General features: G+C 36.1%; 1 protein-coding gene across 1 annotated transcript; it reads left to right on the top strand.

The window, feature by feature from the left end:
* The first annotated feature begins 220 nt into the window (after positions 1 to 220).
* LOC105340610 (excitatory amino acid transporter) lies at positions 221 to 15,915 on the top strand. The gene is made up of 11 exons (XM_011446750.4): positions 221 to 511; positions 1,456 to 1,530; positions 2,201 to 2,323; positions 6,465 to 6,552; positions 6,669 to 6,711; positions 8,112 to 8,223; positions 8,306 to 8,432; positions 9,057 to 9,290; positions 9,539 to 9,733; positions 14,340 to 14,474; positions 14,850 to 15,915. Exons 1-11 carry the CDS (start codon positions 367 to 369, stop codon positions 15,031 to 15,033), a joined length of 1,461 nt encoding a protein of 486 aa, XP_011445052.2. The 5' UTR covers positions 221 to 366; the 3' UTR covers positions 15,034 to 15,915.
* The last annotated feature ends 274 nt before the right edge of the window (positions 15,916 to 16,189 follow it).

The following is a 16,189-nucleotide window of genomic DNA, read 5'->3' as shown; positions in this document are numbered from 1 at the left end:
TTTAATAAATTTGCATTTTTTAGGGGGGGGGGGGGGGGGTCTGGACCCCCTCCTTTGACCCCACTGTTGATCCGCGCATGGACGATATAACTTTTTAAAAACGGCTCCACTGCAAAACTTCTGTTTACCAATACAGGAGAAAAATTCAATCCCTTCTCTTCGATTACTTATCTAAACCAAAGCGGTCTGACCTTCAAAGTTCCGAACCCCTGTCCCCTACAAATCGTGTTTACTTGGATGATAGCATTTGATTGATGGATAGTGCATATCTTAAACTATACATGTTTTGGTTGTGAAGGATATATAGCTATACATGTATAAGCTCATTTTATAATCTCTAATTTACGGAGGTCAAAGCGCAGTAAAATGACAGAAAAGAGCTCGACTTGCTACGATTTTTTGTCGCGGAATAGCCTAATTATCAGTGTGTTGATTGGTGTAGGGGTGGGGTTTGCTTTCGGCTTTGGACTGAGGGTGGTGGAACCATCAAGTGACGCCTTGACATGGATTGGTAAGTTGTCGTCGTTATCATCAACATCATCCTTGTCGCCACCATCATAAACTAAATACAGGTAACATGACATGTGGCTAGAGGTCTGTAGCTCCCGGTCTTAAAAGATTCGGATGGATGACCTAATGAGAGCTACAGTTCTAAACGTTAATAAAAAGTTGCAATTTATGAAGCACAAAAATTTGCTCTAGTTTTGGACTGATTAATTATATTTCCGAACAAGTTCTGTACAATTTAAATTTTAAATTCCAAACAAATTCCTCTGACATTTTTCTACTGATATCATCACTTTACTTTAATGTTTTAAACACAACACCAGCACTGTAAAGTGAAGTAATGTAGTTTTATTTGTTTGCATGTAAACATTACGACTCTCGATTCTCCGATGTCGGTTAGTATATGAGGCAAGTAGAGCAAGGACGTCAGTAATAAATTGTCTGAAGCACTTTATGGTACATGTACTAATTATCTTCACAGAATTTGTGTGGAAATAAAGTTTTTTGTGCGCCGTAAATTGAAACGTTTTCAATGTAAGGCAGTTTAGCGCCCTGGTCGTCCCTGCAGCTACATGATACATGTGATAGGTACAGTGACATTTCCATCCAAGTACATTTTTTATTAGAAAAGGGGGGGGGGGATTGAAGGTTATATATGATTTAAACGTGACAGCAAGATGTTGAATTCACAGGCATCTACCACCTTTTTTTAAGCCAAACAAATAATACTTATTCTGCAATCTTTAAAATCCTAATCCGTTGGTGCGGGATTGGGGGGGGGTAGCAAAGTATCTTAAACTTCTATTTTGATGTTAATTTTATTTTCTCGAAAGCATTTTGCATTCTCCAAAAAAAGATGCTTCGTTCCTGAATTTACCATACTTTTCCTTTACAGTTTCCTTACATTTTAAACATGTTTATATAGAATATATTAGTATATTTTTTTAGGACTACCTGGCGAGATCTACATGCGGATGCTGAAAATGACAATCCTTCCCCTTGTCGTCTCTACCATCATAACAGGTAAACTAGAAGTGTAACTATATATGTATAAAAGCATGCCCTTCTAAGGAGAATTCTTTGCAATCAGATATTTATAATCTTATGTTGAAAGCGGGCTCGTACTCAAGAAACTTGAAAAGTTCCACATATATGAATGTAATACATGTACCATGATATGATGTACAGTAACTTGAAAAAGTACACCTAAAAGATTACTACTCTTGAAGTTGAAGAACCAGATAGTTTAGGTGTATTCTATTGTCAAAAATTCTATTCATGAAGGAATTGTGCCGTCTAGATAAAAGTTTATTTTTATGCAATATAGTTTACGTCTCCATTGCACTACAATTTGTAAATATGTGTACACATGCGTAAATAAAGAATTTTTCCGGGGGAGGGGGTCTGAGGGATATTTAAGTTTTTGGGGGGTCCGAGGCATTTTGATCATATGAATTTAAGAAATTTGATTTTTCCTATGGAAAAATTACACCCCCCCCCCCCCCCCCCGATCCGCGCACTGTTCATTTATGTAGGTTTTCTATTAATCACCATATATTATACAATGGGATATTTCTCATGGATCCGAAATCGGACTCTTGTCAGTGATATATCATAGCTTGATGTAAGTATTAAATGTATTACATGTCAATCATTAATATCCCCTTACAACTTTGTTTATTGCGTTAATTAGGCACAGCTTCCATGGATCCTAAATCGAATGGACGCATCAGCGGCCTGTCGCTTGGTTATATCATAATTACTAACTCCATCGGTGCCATCATAGCAGTCGTTGTCTTCTTAATTATTCAGCCGGGTACGTACTGTGTATGTATGTGTCAATGATAAATGATAAAAATCCTTAAAATCGTTATAAATCACGCACAATCTTGTACTTCAGCAATTTGGCAAATGAAAATGTATTAATATTAAACATTAATTTCTTACCAATATTACTAACAATATATGTATACAAGGCGCAAGTGTCTCGACTTTTATGAAAAACAGGGGGTGTACAATAATCTACAGATAAGTTTGTGTGATAGTGTGGTTTCTAAAATGCGTTAAAATTATTCGTTAAAAATGTTCAAGTACATTTTTTTCATTTACAATAACTTTTTTATATTAGATTTAACGAATAACACATTTAAGTAACATGAAGTGGCATTTTTAGTAACATAAAAAAATATAAATGCGTCACAAAAAGACGTTATAATTTAAAAAATAAGTCTTCGTTATTCAAGTTTCATTGACAATTGTTAAATTCGTTGCGTTTCTGTAAGTGAAAGTTGCTTTACTGTGAGTTAACAGTTTTTAACGATGTATAGCCTAGAGGATGAAAGTTATATCGAATATCAAGGAAAACAGAATTATTATATCATTTTATTTCAATGAAATTATGCTTTGCCGGAATGAGAAAACGTCTTCTCACCAACATTATAGAATTACCATTCTCTTGAGAGAAAAATAGACAGTATCTACGAAAGCCGAGAAGGATCATTCGAGATTCGAGATTCGAAATACGAGATTCGAAATACGAGATTCGAGATTCGAAATTCGAGATTCAATATCTAAATTAACCAATCAAATCAAGGATCTAAAAATATGTATCCTAGCGACATCAAACTGTTCTAAATAAAAATCATACGTACATGCTCTTATATACAAATAAATGCTATGTTCACTTCTCCCTACCTTACTAAATAATTATTTGTATTTACTTTTACACAGAATATCTAAGTAGACTAGTAATAATGCAGTGTGCTTCGCGGATTTAAGTGATTTTGTTTGCCCTGGTGCATTTCCACCTGATGCGTTTGAACCCTAAGGTATTTCACCACCAGTAATAGTTTAAAACCCAGGTTTATTCACCCCTTTTGTGTAAAAATGCGGTTATGGTAGAGAACTTCATAAGCGTAGCTAATTTTTTCTGTAGGGGGTCCTAGGCCAATTTAAAAAAATTTTACTATGTAAATTTAATAAGCTCCAATTTTCCCGAGGAGGGGGTCCAGATCCCCTGACCCCCTCCTTTCTAGATCCCCACATGAAGATTAGTACATGTATCTAAATAATCTAAATATAAATAATCTGTCCTGTTTCACTAATAAATATAAGCATTACTTATCGTTTTATGTATGCATACAGTGATACACTAGTACTATGATTATAAACAAATCATTGAGATATTATCACATCATACGGAATTATTAATAAATACAATTTTTTCCCTTTTCCTCAGTAAACAACTTATTATGAGTCTTACTTTTGGAATTGTTTTCAATATAGAAGGATACCTACTCTCTACAATTAAAGGTAGGGATGATAGGGTGCCAATTTGTTCACATTGCCGATTTCTTGTGCAGAGAACAGTAAAACCTTTTATTTGATTGTGCATGAATATTTCAAAATTAATTGTTGTACATATATTTTGTTATAATTCATTCATTGATATATCAACAAGAAAGAATAAAAGCATATGTTTCACAGCCAAGTTAAGTTTCTCTGTAGTTTCCTACCCCCCCCCCCCCCCCCCCCCACCGCACCAAAATTGACAATAATTACATATAAGTCATACAAATGTTTACTTTTTTTGTAAGTAAATCTCTAAAGATGTACATAAGCACTGCAAACAAAGATGTGTGTATTTAATATACACTGTACTACTACATTACACTTAGCCAGATAAAAGGTAACCAGGATGAAGCTACAATGGGTGAGTGGTGCAAATTTACCAATTTGTCGCCATACACACAGAACACCAAATAAAGAAACTGTGAGTGGTGTGTGGAATGCATAAAAGATGGCGGCAAATTATCTCAAATAATCATTGCAAAAACCCACAAATAGGCTGTTATTTGTTACATATCCTGCAAAAACATTGATAAAAAATGTTATCGTCCCATAACATAGCCGATTAAGTTAATGTGTACATATGGTCAACGTACATGTAATTCTAATATACAAGAAGGCGGACGTATGAAGCGGGGATCCAGCAAATTAAATTTCAAAAATGATCGGTTGAATTACATTAAATGCTTTGAAAATTGTTTTAAACTATCGCACGGGTCAAAATGCGTGATAGAAGCTATGTACAGTGTAATTGGAAACTTTCATTTTATATCAATATGTACATGTAGTATTACCTATTTTAACAAATGAGAGTATAGCACAACTGCCACAAGCAATAGATGTCCTTTACCGGCACCACCTCCCTCCCCATAAAAATGAAACAATTGTCGTTTTATTTGCTAAAATGTGTGTAGCCTGGTTCCGGCCTACCCATAATGCTCCTACTGTGCGGAGCATTATGGGTAGGCCGGAACCAGGCTAAAATGTGTGTGGTTCAAGATTTTTCTAAAGGACATACCCGATTAGAATTGAAAAGGAGTCGGACGTTTAAAACTAATTTTGTCAAATTTTTTAGATTCATTTGGTTATATCTTGGTCCATTTGGGTAAATATATGCACCAGCGCAGCTCTAATTTATATATAATCAGGCAATAAATTCAAAATATTTTCAAAAATTAATAGCTTTAAATCCAGTGGATGAAAGAAAAGGAAAGCAAGTCGAACTCGATGAGTGCTAATACCTGTGTTGAATGAATGGTACAGTAGGATATGCGCAAAAAAGTCCCGTCTACTCTTTCCTACCCTATAATTATTGGAATATTAAATCCGATTATAAGAGTCAAATTAAAAATCAAGTACGGATATGTACCTGTTTATCAAAAGTAAAACTACTCATAATTTATCTACAGTGCATCGTTATGGAGCTACACAGAAAGTTTTAAATTAATTTGCCGAGCCAAATAAAAAAAATCTGGAAAACGAAGAGAAAACAAAGTGGGGACAGAATAACTGACAAATTAATTAGGACTATATAGCCCCCTCCCCCCCCCCCCCCCCCCCCTCTTGAAATGTATATACTGAAAACAGATTATTGGCGTACAACATCCGCACACAATTTAAAGAAAATTTCAAGTTTTTTTTATCATTTTCGCTAGCTAATATGTAAGACATCACAAATACCCCAAACCCCCTCACGGAAAAGGAAATGCTAGGTGATGAGAGAGAGAGAGAGAGAGAGAGAGAGAGAGAGAGAGAGAGAGAGAGAGTCGTTGTGTTGTAAATCACAGGTGCGCTAACACCGTTAAAATTAAAGCTTGCTACATGTAGTTGGTCTGCCCTACCCTAGCTACCTCCTCTCTCTTTTCTCGTTTTAGAGGCTTAATTATTGTCTATATATGCTTGTAACAAATCAAATCAATTTCAAATATTAAATTACAACTGAATTGGACACTACAAAACTCTCTGTCTGTCTGTCTGTCTCTCTCTCTCATATCGACAAATGCATTGTCATACCCTACAATACACTATTCTTATCTGGATTTTTGTCTTTGAGGTTGTAAATCATTATATCTTTTATGGTTTAAAACTTTATCATAACCTATATTTGACATGTCGATTATTTCATTGAGTTTCGTTTCATAGCTAAAACATTTAGATTAAACAGATCTTTCTTCGCGAGCCGATTTTTACACAGTTGGGGCGAATACACTTCGGGTTAAAATTATTCGGGGGGAAATACATACAGGGCAAACAAAACCACTTAGATTCGCAAAGCCAACAGTGTTATTTCTAATTTAATTGTTTATACTGTGTGGGGTTAATTCATCAATGTTAATTTAACCATTTTATAACCACTATATAAGAGCTATTAAGACATTTATTTGTAGGAAAGAGCATGTACGAATGATCTTTATTTAGAACAGTTTGATGTTGCTAGGATACAGGTTTCAGATCCATGATTTGATTGGTTAATTTAGATATTGAATCTCGAATTTCGAATCTCGAATCTCGTATTTCAAATCTCGTATTTCGAATATCGAATCTCGAATGATCCTTCTCGGCTTTCGTAAGTATCGGCATATTTTTCGACTACTTTGCTCTTCACATAGGAAAAGATATCGAGATTTCTAGTTCTGACAATGTTGACACCATTCACACGGACATAAAAACAAGCGACATGTTTGCAGACATGATCAGGTAAAGGATTTATTCACTAATCACAGGTACACACATAAAGGAATTCCATTTTTATCGAGACCGTTGTCATTTTTTAAATATTTATTTTTTATTATATCATTTATTTTTCCTTCTAGAAATCTTTTCCCTGATAACTTGATTACAGCATGTTTTCAAAAGGTAAGGACAAAAAAAACATACGAGGGTTGTCCCAAAATAGCGTAGACAAGTGGCGTTATTCAGTTAATCGAAGACAAAGGAAGATGAAATTTGTTCCACAAAGGGTTCAAGAAATTTGCATTCAAATAATAGATTAAAATCAAATATTGATTAAATTAGTAAAATGAAGCATATTAGATCAGAAATTGGACATGCGATGCAATGTCAAAAACAAAAATTTAAAATCAACATAATGAAATGAAAATTGCGAGGAAAAGTACCTTTCGAATGAAAAAATTCAAAAAATTCAGAAAAAACATACATTGATATTTGATAATAATTCTATTAGTTACTTAGAAAATATTTTGGCTATAACAAAACTTTTAAATATTTTATAGCGCGTTTTGTGACAAGTTGAAAAGTTTACTCGTAATAAAATGACGATGTCAGCGTTTAAGGCGGCGCAGCAGTAACTGATAAAATTTTGTAAAGACCATGAAATAAATCCTAAGCGGCTTTGGAAGTAAACGAAATTAACAAAATCGATTAATAGTGCGTTTTGTGAATAAGTAGTTAAACAACATTGAAAATATTTGAACAAGTATGATGACAATATGTGGAAAAAAGAAACACCGAACGATATCAATGGACGTCAAAATGTTTAACGACACATTTCGGTAAGACGGACGTTAGACAACAAGTAATACAGGGCAAGTTTGGAGCCGACAGATCGTTTGTACTAAAAAAAACCACAAAAAACTAGAAACCATGTTGAATTTGCACTCAGGTTACTTGTTCAAAGATTATATATATATATATATATATATATATATATATATATATATATATATATATATATATATATATATATATATATATATATGTATAAGTCTTTTTAAGGAAATAAAACGTAAATGTTATCGTAAACGATGTGGAGGGTTTGGCAAAAACGTAAAACTGATAATTTTCGACGTCGCACATTGCGCCGCCTGACAAAACTTGTTGTTACTACTTGTAATTATTCATTTTCTCGAGAAATAAATAAAGTACAGATTTGAATTTTTCTGTATTGTTTGTCAAAGAGTCATTGAAGAAAACATAGAAGTCTAATGAAATTGCAGTGAACAGATTATAAATTATGTGTCCTGTCTACGCTATTTTGGGACAACCCTTGTAATTTAAATTCATGCTCCGAATTTAACCTGAATTTAATTTTCATTATCTTTCCTGGTATGAAAATCAGAATGTTTTGTTTTAAATCTTTTTTGGGCAGTATTTATACAATGCTATAAAATAATGTCACAATGACTTGTCTTTGCAAAATTCCACAATGACTTTTCTTCGCAACAAGCTTCTATAAACTTTAAAGATAACTGCACCTGCAAACAGGCAGTTTGATACAGATACGTTCCTATTTTCAGACTCAGACAACTTACTCTCACTCTGCTCACATAGTACTGAAGAACGGGACTAACAGTACAGTCACGGTCACCGACAAATCTGTGTCCTCCACAGCCGGCCTCAACATTTTGGGTGAGTCCTCAGAGATACATGTAAATTAACTAGAAATTCTCCTAGCCGTTCATATGCTTAAATCGATGTTAATTTTCTTTAGGACTTATTATTGCCTGTACTCTGTTTGGTATATCTGCAAGCAAAATCGGGACACGTGCCAAACCTTTTACAGACTTTTTCGAGACGATATCAATTATTGTCATCCATCTTTTAAATTGGATTATTTGGTAAGTTATCAATATATTTAATTTCTGATTTTTGAAGGAGCAATAAATGATGTAGGGTTTAGCTTTGTTGAGGAACAATAAACATACTTGAATGATTAAAGTCCACTGACTCATCTATTGTTCTTTGCATTATTCCACCTACAAGCTTACAGTGAGACTTTTACAAGTGTTTTTGTTCAGCAGATAAAATTTTTCGTCGCAAAAGATTTTCCCAAAGGAATGGTTTTGAAACCCAAATAATTTGGAGCGAGATCTGAAACATTTTAATGGTTATCATAGGGAAAATCAGAAAATATTAATTGAGTTAATATGACCTCTAGAGTCTCATGTTATAACTTTATCTAATCTACAAGCATTACAAACATTTATAATAATAGCTCGAATGCAAAGGAAATGTCATCTGAATTCCCTGTGTGACTAAAAATATCAAATTTTGATTGGGTAAATTTTCTCATACAGGAACTAGGTACTATGACGTGAAAATTTGCCTTAAGTTTGTCTTTAGTTATTACCCTCTAGTGATACATCTTTTTAGTTTGCATTTAAGATTCTTGTGAAATTCTATACAATATAAAAACTGTAAAAGTACATGTTAGTCCAGTTCTCTCTTTCTATCCTTTAAAGGTTGACGCCCGTTGGAGTCGCCAGTCTGATTGCGGCCGCCATTTTGAAGGCGTCCGACATTGCCTCAGTGTTTAGCAGCCTTGGAATGTTCGTACTGGCGCATTCTGTCGGGATCGTCTTCCATCAGCTGGTCCTCATCCCTATAACATATTTCATTGCAACCAGGAAGAACCCTCTGTTCTTCCTTGCTGTCTGTCTCCGACCCTGGCTGACGGTATTTGGGCCCCCAAGCACGTGAGCGCCATCTTACTACAAAATGTGATTAGCCATGTCCAAATAATATATGGCACATGCATTTAAAGTTCACATTTTTAGCTGTTTTATCATATGCAAAGTTCTACACATATAAATCATAAATCTTTTTTCAAAAAATGAATTCGAAACATATTAAGTTGTTTATAACTAAGTCCAGCAATATGTTTTGATATTCTTCATAATAAGAGACCTCAAACCAACTTTAGTTATTTTCTCTTGCATGGTAGAGCCATTGGCATACCGGAAATGCTGAGGATTCTGGACGTAAAGCTACACGTGGACTCACGGATTTCTAATTTTCTGGTGCCAGTTGGAGCCACCCTTGAACGAATGGGAAGCTGTTTATTCATCTGTTTATCGGCCCTCTTTATGGTACAATTAGAGGGCATGCCACTAGGTGTCTCCAATACACTGCTGATAGGGTAGGCAGCTGGAAAGTGCATATCTCAACGAGGAAAATAATTATATGATAATTTGACTTACCAATCGATTATAACCAAGATGTTGTAATCAAAGATGAATATGAAGTTTAATTAATAATTAAGTACCAGTATAAATGTATATGGATCCTATCCCCATGGTTTCCCCTCAATAACCCAAAATATTAACAAAATCTGTTTTAGGTTTATTAGATGGATAGTTCTGACAGTTTATTGTCAACAGCTACTGTCTATAGCTATTTACATGTTCTTCTTTTTAACTGTACACCATCATATACCATGCAGTTTTTAGCTCACCTGAGCTGAAAGCTCAAGTGAGCTATTCTGATCACATTTTGTCTGTCGTCCGTCTGTCCGTCTGTCTGTCTGCCCGTTTTCAACATTTTCAACATCTTCTCAAGAACTACTGGGCCAATTTCAACCAAACTTGGCACAAATAATCCTTAGGTAAAGGGGATTCAAAGTTGTGAAAATTAAGGGTCACACTCGTTTTCAAGGGGAGATAATTAGAAATTAATGAAACATTTCGAGAAATTTTCAAAAATCTTCTTCTCAAGAACCAGAAAGCCAGGAAAGCTGAAACTTGTGTGGAAGCATTCTCTGGTAGTGTAGATTCAAAGTTGTGAAATTCATGACCCCCGGGGGTAGGGTGGGGCCACAATGGGGGGTCAAAGTTTTACATAGGAATATATAGAGTAAATCTTTAAAAATCTTCTTCTCAGAAACTAATCAGCCAGGAAAGTTGAAATGTGTGTGGCAGCATCCTCAGGTAGTTTAGATTCAAAGTTGTGAAATTCATGATCCCTAGGGGTAGGGTGGGGCCACATTGGGGGGTCAAAGTTTTACATAGGAATATATTGAGTAAATTTTTAAAAATCGTCTTCTCAGAAATTAATCAGCCAGGAAAGCTGAAACTTGTGTGGAAGCATCCTCAGGTAGTGTAGATTCAAAGTTGTGAAAATCATGACCCCTAGGGGTAGGGCGGGGCCACAATGGGGGGTCAAAGTTTTACATAGGAATATATTGAGTAAATCTTTAAAAATCGTCTTCTCAGAAATTAATCAGCCAGGAAAGCTGAAACTTGTGTGGAAGCATCCTCAGGTAGTGTAGATTCAAAGTTGTGAAAATCATGACCCCCAGGGGTAGGGCGGGGCCACAATGGAGGTCGAAGTTTTACATAGGAATATATTGAGTAAATCTTTAAAAATCGTCTTCTCAGAAATTAATCAGCCAGGAAAGCTGAAACTTGTGTGGAAGCATCCTCAGGTAGTGTAGATTCAAAGTTGTGAAAATCATGACCCCCAGGGGTAGGATGGGGCCACAATGGAGGTCGAAGTTTTACATAGGAATATATAGAGTAAATTTTTTAAAATCTTCTTCTCAGAAACTTATCAGCCAGGAAAGCTGAAACTTGTGTGGAAGCATTCTCAGGTAGTGTAAATTCAAAGTTGTGAAATTCATGACCCCTGGATTTAGGGTGGGGCCACAATGGGGGGGGGTCGAAGTTTTACATAGGAATATATAGAGTAAATCTTTAAAAATCGTCTCCTGAGAAACTAATCTGCCAGGAAAGCTGAAACCTGCGTGGAAGCATCCTCAGGTAGTGTAGATTTAAAGTTGTGAAAACCATGACCCTTGGGGGTAGGGTGGGGCCACAATGGGGGTCGAAGTTTTACATAGGAATATATAGAGTAAATCTTTAAAAATCTTCTTCTCAGAAACTAATCAGCAAGGAAAGCTGAAGAAACTTGTGTGGAAGTATTATCAGGTAGTGTAGATTCAAAGTTGTGAAATTCATGACCCCCAGGGGTTGGGTGGGGCCACAATGGGGTGGTCGAAGTTTTACATAGGAATATATAGAGTAAATCTTTAAAAATCGTCTTCTCAGAAACTAATCAGCCAAGAAAGCTGACACTTGTGTAGAAGCATTCTCAGGTAGTGTAGATTTAAAGTTGTGAAAATCATGACCCCCCAGGGGTAGGGTGGAGCCACAATGGGGGGTCGAAGTTAAACATAGGAATTTATATATAGAGTAAATCTTTAAAATCTTCTCAGAAACTAATCAGCCAGGAAAGCTGAAACTTATGTGGAAGCATCCTCAGGTAGTGCTGATTCAAAGTTGTGAAAATCATGATCCCTGGGGGTAGGGTGGGGCACAATGGAGGGTCGAAGTTTTACATAGGAATATATAGAGTAAATCTTTAAAATTCTTCTTCTCAGAAACTAATCAGCCAGGAAAGCTGAAACTTGTTTGGAAGCATCCTCAGGCAATGTAGATTCAAAGTAGTGAAAATCATGATCCCTGGGGGTAGGGTGAGGCCACATTGGGGGGGGTGTTAAAGTTTTACATTGGAATATATAGTAAATCTTTAAAAATCGTCTTCTCAGAAACTAATCAGCCAGGAAAGCTGAAACTTGTGTGGAAGCATCCTCAGGTAGTGCAAATTCAAAGTTGTGAAAATCATGACCCCCAGGGGTAGGGTGGGGCCACAATGGGGGGGGGGGTCGAAGTTTTACATAGGAATATATAGAGTAAATCTTTGAACATCTTCTTCTCAGAAACTAATCAGCCAGGAAAGCTGGAACTCGTGTGGAAGCATCCTCAGGCAGTGTAGATTCAAAGTTGTGAAAATCATGATCCCGGGGGGTAGGGTGCGGCACAATGGGGGGTCGAAGTTTTACATAGGAATTTATAGAGTAAATATTTAAACATCTTCTCAGAAACTAATCTGCCAGGAAAGCTGAAACTTGTGTGGAAGTATCCTCAGGTAGTGTAGATTCAAAGTTGTGAAAACATGATCCCTGGGGGTAGGGTGAGGCCACATAGGGGGGGGGGGGTGTTAAAGTTTTACATAGGAATATATAGAGTAAATCTTTTGAAATCTTCTTCTCAGAAACTAATCAGCCAGATGTTTCTTTATAATTGTTAAGACTTTGGCTCCAGGGCAATTCTTCGGCCTCACAAGAAGGTTCAGAGTTTGATGTAGCTTAATATCCCATATATAAACAATTGTAAAGGATCTTTTTGAGGACTGCAATACTCAACATGTGATATGACTATAAAATCATCCTGTTAGAAAAGGGACTAATGATTATAAACATAAGAATATCCAGCGGGAAAAATGGATTTTATTTATACAGGATCTACATGTATTATTGCACATTGTCCAGATTGTTTGTATTATGACTCCATTAAGCTGATTTTATCATACCTATTGTTCCTCAGGTGAGCGATGTGGCCCATGGGCCTCTTGTTAAGATTACTGTCAACTGGTTTTGTCAATACCTCTTTACCAGTTATACTGCCCAGCTTTTGAAGTTTGTTGTCAACTTTTGTCAACTATCACTATCATCTTTTTGTTGATGTATGTTGCTGTCAGTTCTCTGTCACTGTCAATTGTTTGTAGTTGTAGGTTGCTATCAGCTGTCAGCTCTCTAACATTGTCAATATTTTTTCGTTGAATATTGCTGTCAACTATTGGTTTTCTGTCACTTTCAGTTGTTTGTTGTTTTAGGTTCTGTCATCTGTTGTTTCTCTATCATTATCAACTGTATGTTGTTGTAGGTTGCTGTAATCTGTTGATTCCCTATCATTATCAACTGTTTGTTGCTGTAGGTTGCTGTCCTCTGTTGGTTACCTATATGTATCATTATCAATTGTTTGTTGCAAAAGGTTGCTGTCATCTGTTGGCTCCATATCATTATCAACTGTTTGTTGCTGTAAGTTGCTGTCTTCTGTTGGTTCCCTATCAATATCAACTGTTTGTTGCTGTAGGTTGTTGTCATCGTTTGGTTCCCTATCATTAACAACTGTTTGTTGCTGTAGGTTGCTGTCATCGGTTTGTTTCCTATCATCATCAACTGTTTGTTGCTGTAGGTTGCTGTCATCTGTTGGTTCCCTGTCAGTGTCAACTGTTTGTTGCTGTAGGTTGCTGTCATCTGTTCGTTCTCTATCATTATCAGTTGTTCGTTGGTGTAGGTTGCTGTCATCGGTTTGTTCCCTATCATTAACAACTGTTTGTTGCTGTAGGTTGCTGTCATCTGTTGGTTCCCTATCATTATCAACTGTTTGTTGCTGTAAGTTGCTGTCTTCTGTTGGTTCCCTATCAATACCAACTGTTTGCGCTGTAGGTTGCTGTCATTGTTTGGTTCCCTATCATTAACAACTGTTTGTTGCTGTAGGTTGCTGTCATCGGTTGGTTTCCTATCATCATCAACTGTTTGTTACTGTAGGTTGCTGTCATCTGTTGGTTCCCTGTCAGTGTCAACTGTTTGTTGCTGTAGGTTGCTGTCATCTGTTCGTTCTCTATCATTATCAGTTGTTCGTTGGTGTAGGTTGCTGTCATCGGTTTGTTCCCTATCATTAACAACTGTTTGTTGCTGTAGGTTGCTGTCATCTGTTGGTTCCCTATCATTATCAACTGTTTGTTGCTGTAGGTTGCTGTCCTCTGTTGGTTCCCTGTCAGTGTCAACTGTTTGTGCTGTAGGTTGCTGTCATCAGTTGGTTCTCTATCATTAAAAACTGTTTGTGCTGTAGGTTGCTGTCATCTGTTGGTTCCCTATAATTATCAACTGTTTGTTGCTGTAGGTTGCTGTCAGCTGTCGGCTCTCTAGCGGTTCCGTCTGTACCTAGCGCCAGCATCGTTTCCATACTTGTTGTTTTATCGTCTTTGGACGTTCAGGTTCACAACATCGGTTTACTTATGGCTTTGGAATGGTACAAGTGAGTCATGATAATTTTTACCTTTTCTATTAATTTTTACTTCATACATACATTTATGTAAAATATAAGATACTCTAGATAATTGGAGACTGTAGAGGCCTTGACAAAGTTACATGAGTGTTTTTTTAAGAGAGAGAGAGAGAGAGAGAGAGAGAGAGAGAGAGAGAGAGAGAGAGAAAAAATAAGCATAAAGAGAGGGGAATAGTGAGCGCATCAAGAAAAAAATTGTTTTCTATCAGTTCCACTGAGTATCAAGTTTCTCATGATCACTATTTTGATTGAAAAAATTGTGAGTTTTATAAAAAGAGGTTTAAGGAAAGCATTGTAACTCGGACAATCAACTGTTCCCAAATACACTTTTAGAATCTTTTGCAGTGATCGTATCCGGACAACAAGTAATACTATGACAATCATCGTTGGAGCGGTGGTTATTGACAAACTCTGTAAGGCAACACTGAGTGACTCCCAGGAGTCAGCCCTCGAAACAAAAACAATTGACACCGAGGCTAGCATTCAAGTCGTGAACGAGAACGGAGTTACTGAAAGCGAAAAACTTTAGATACGACCTTAAGAGAGAAGAATCAACACATGATAGTTTTGATTTTCTGTGTTTTGTAGATAGAAGTTATATTGTAATTAGGAAAGCCCAGAACAAGCAACTGATATTATTAGATTGCAAAGGATTATACATCTACCCAATCGCAGCTTCTCGGGCCTTTCCAGCAGGCTCGGAAAAACACCTCGAATGTATTAACATTACCGGGTGTTAGAATTTTATACAAAATGGAGTCGCTTCCCATTAAATAAGTATCGGCTAGACAGCCTTATAAGTCGCTTCTGTGTTATATTTTAGGGTATATCATTTACTTTATTGAAGTCTTGCTTACATCTCAACAGATCGTAAAATGTGTTGTATTTATATTAAGTTTTATAAAAAGGGGGGTTGTCATGGACGCCTAGATAATACATTCTAGGTGTTTTTCCGAGCCTGCCGGAAAGGCCCGAGAAGTTGCGATTGTACATCTACCTTGATTAAAAGAGTAATTCTAGTATATTTGATGACAGGAAGTTAACTGTACCTGGCGGAAGATGTTTTGTTATGGGTTTGGCCATTCAGTCGCTGGCTGAGCTGTTGATTGTACGTTGTCGCATTAAGTACAAGTCATTCACTTCCATGACGGAAACGGTGAAGAAAAACCTGCAGAGACTTACTATTATGATCAAGTGTATTTCTAGTTTGACGAGTTTTATTCCTTCAAAGTAATGATCAGCAACTTTTTTGAAATTGCAAGCTACTTGATTAAATAGGAGTTACATGTTGTTTTTCAAGCTTATTTTCATTTTGTTTTTTCTTTTCGCAAGTGTTTTGGAATACCATGTTTGTTTATATGTTTACTCAACGCTGTAATCACCCTGAAGAGAAAACAAAATGTCGTTGTCATTTTCGTTGTTATTGTCAATTCATTCCAATGAAATAATAACCTTTCGGTGATGTCAGTTGCAGTCTCGAAATGTCTCACCAAGTTCGTTATGTCACGACACAAAGCTGAGGGATTTGAAATCATTGGTTCCACATGATATTAACTTATGTCTCTTTTATATAGTTTTATCTCTACATTTGCTCAGAATTTTTTCAAGGGGTTTAAAGAAGTTTCATCTTCTGAAAACGGATTGTTTCATATTTGTACATGAATAACAAGTGGTTTGCAAGCAAA

Source organism: Magallana gigas, chromosome 3 (genome assembly GCF_963853765.1).
Source record: "Magallana gigas chromosome 3, xbMagGiga1.1, whole genome shotgun sequence".
NCBI classification, from domain to species: domain Eukaryota; kingdom Metazoa; phylum Mollusca; class Bivalvia; order Ostreida; family Ostreidae; genus Magallana; species Magallana gigas.
This window is presented reverse-complemented; position numbering and strand designations above follow the sequence as displayed.

Bases quoted from the DNA above. Each gene is read 5' to 3' on its own strand.
- LOC105340610 (XM_011446750.4), top strand. From the start codon at position 367: ATGACAGAAAAGAGCTCGACTTGCTACGATTTTTTGTCGCGGAATAGC. The intron at 8,224-8,305 runs GTGAGTCCTCAG...AATTTTCTTTAG, and splicing joins AGCCGGCCTCAACATTTTGG to GACTTATTATTGCCTGTACT. The intron at 8,433-9,056 runs GTAAGTTATCAA...TATCCTTTAAAG, and splicing joins CTTTTAAATTGGATTATTTG to GTTGACGCCCGTTGGAGTCG.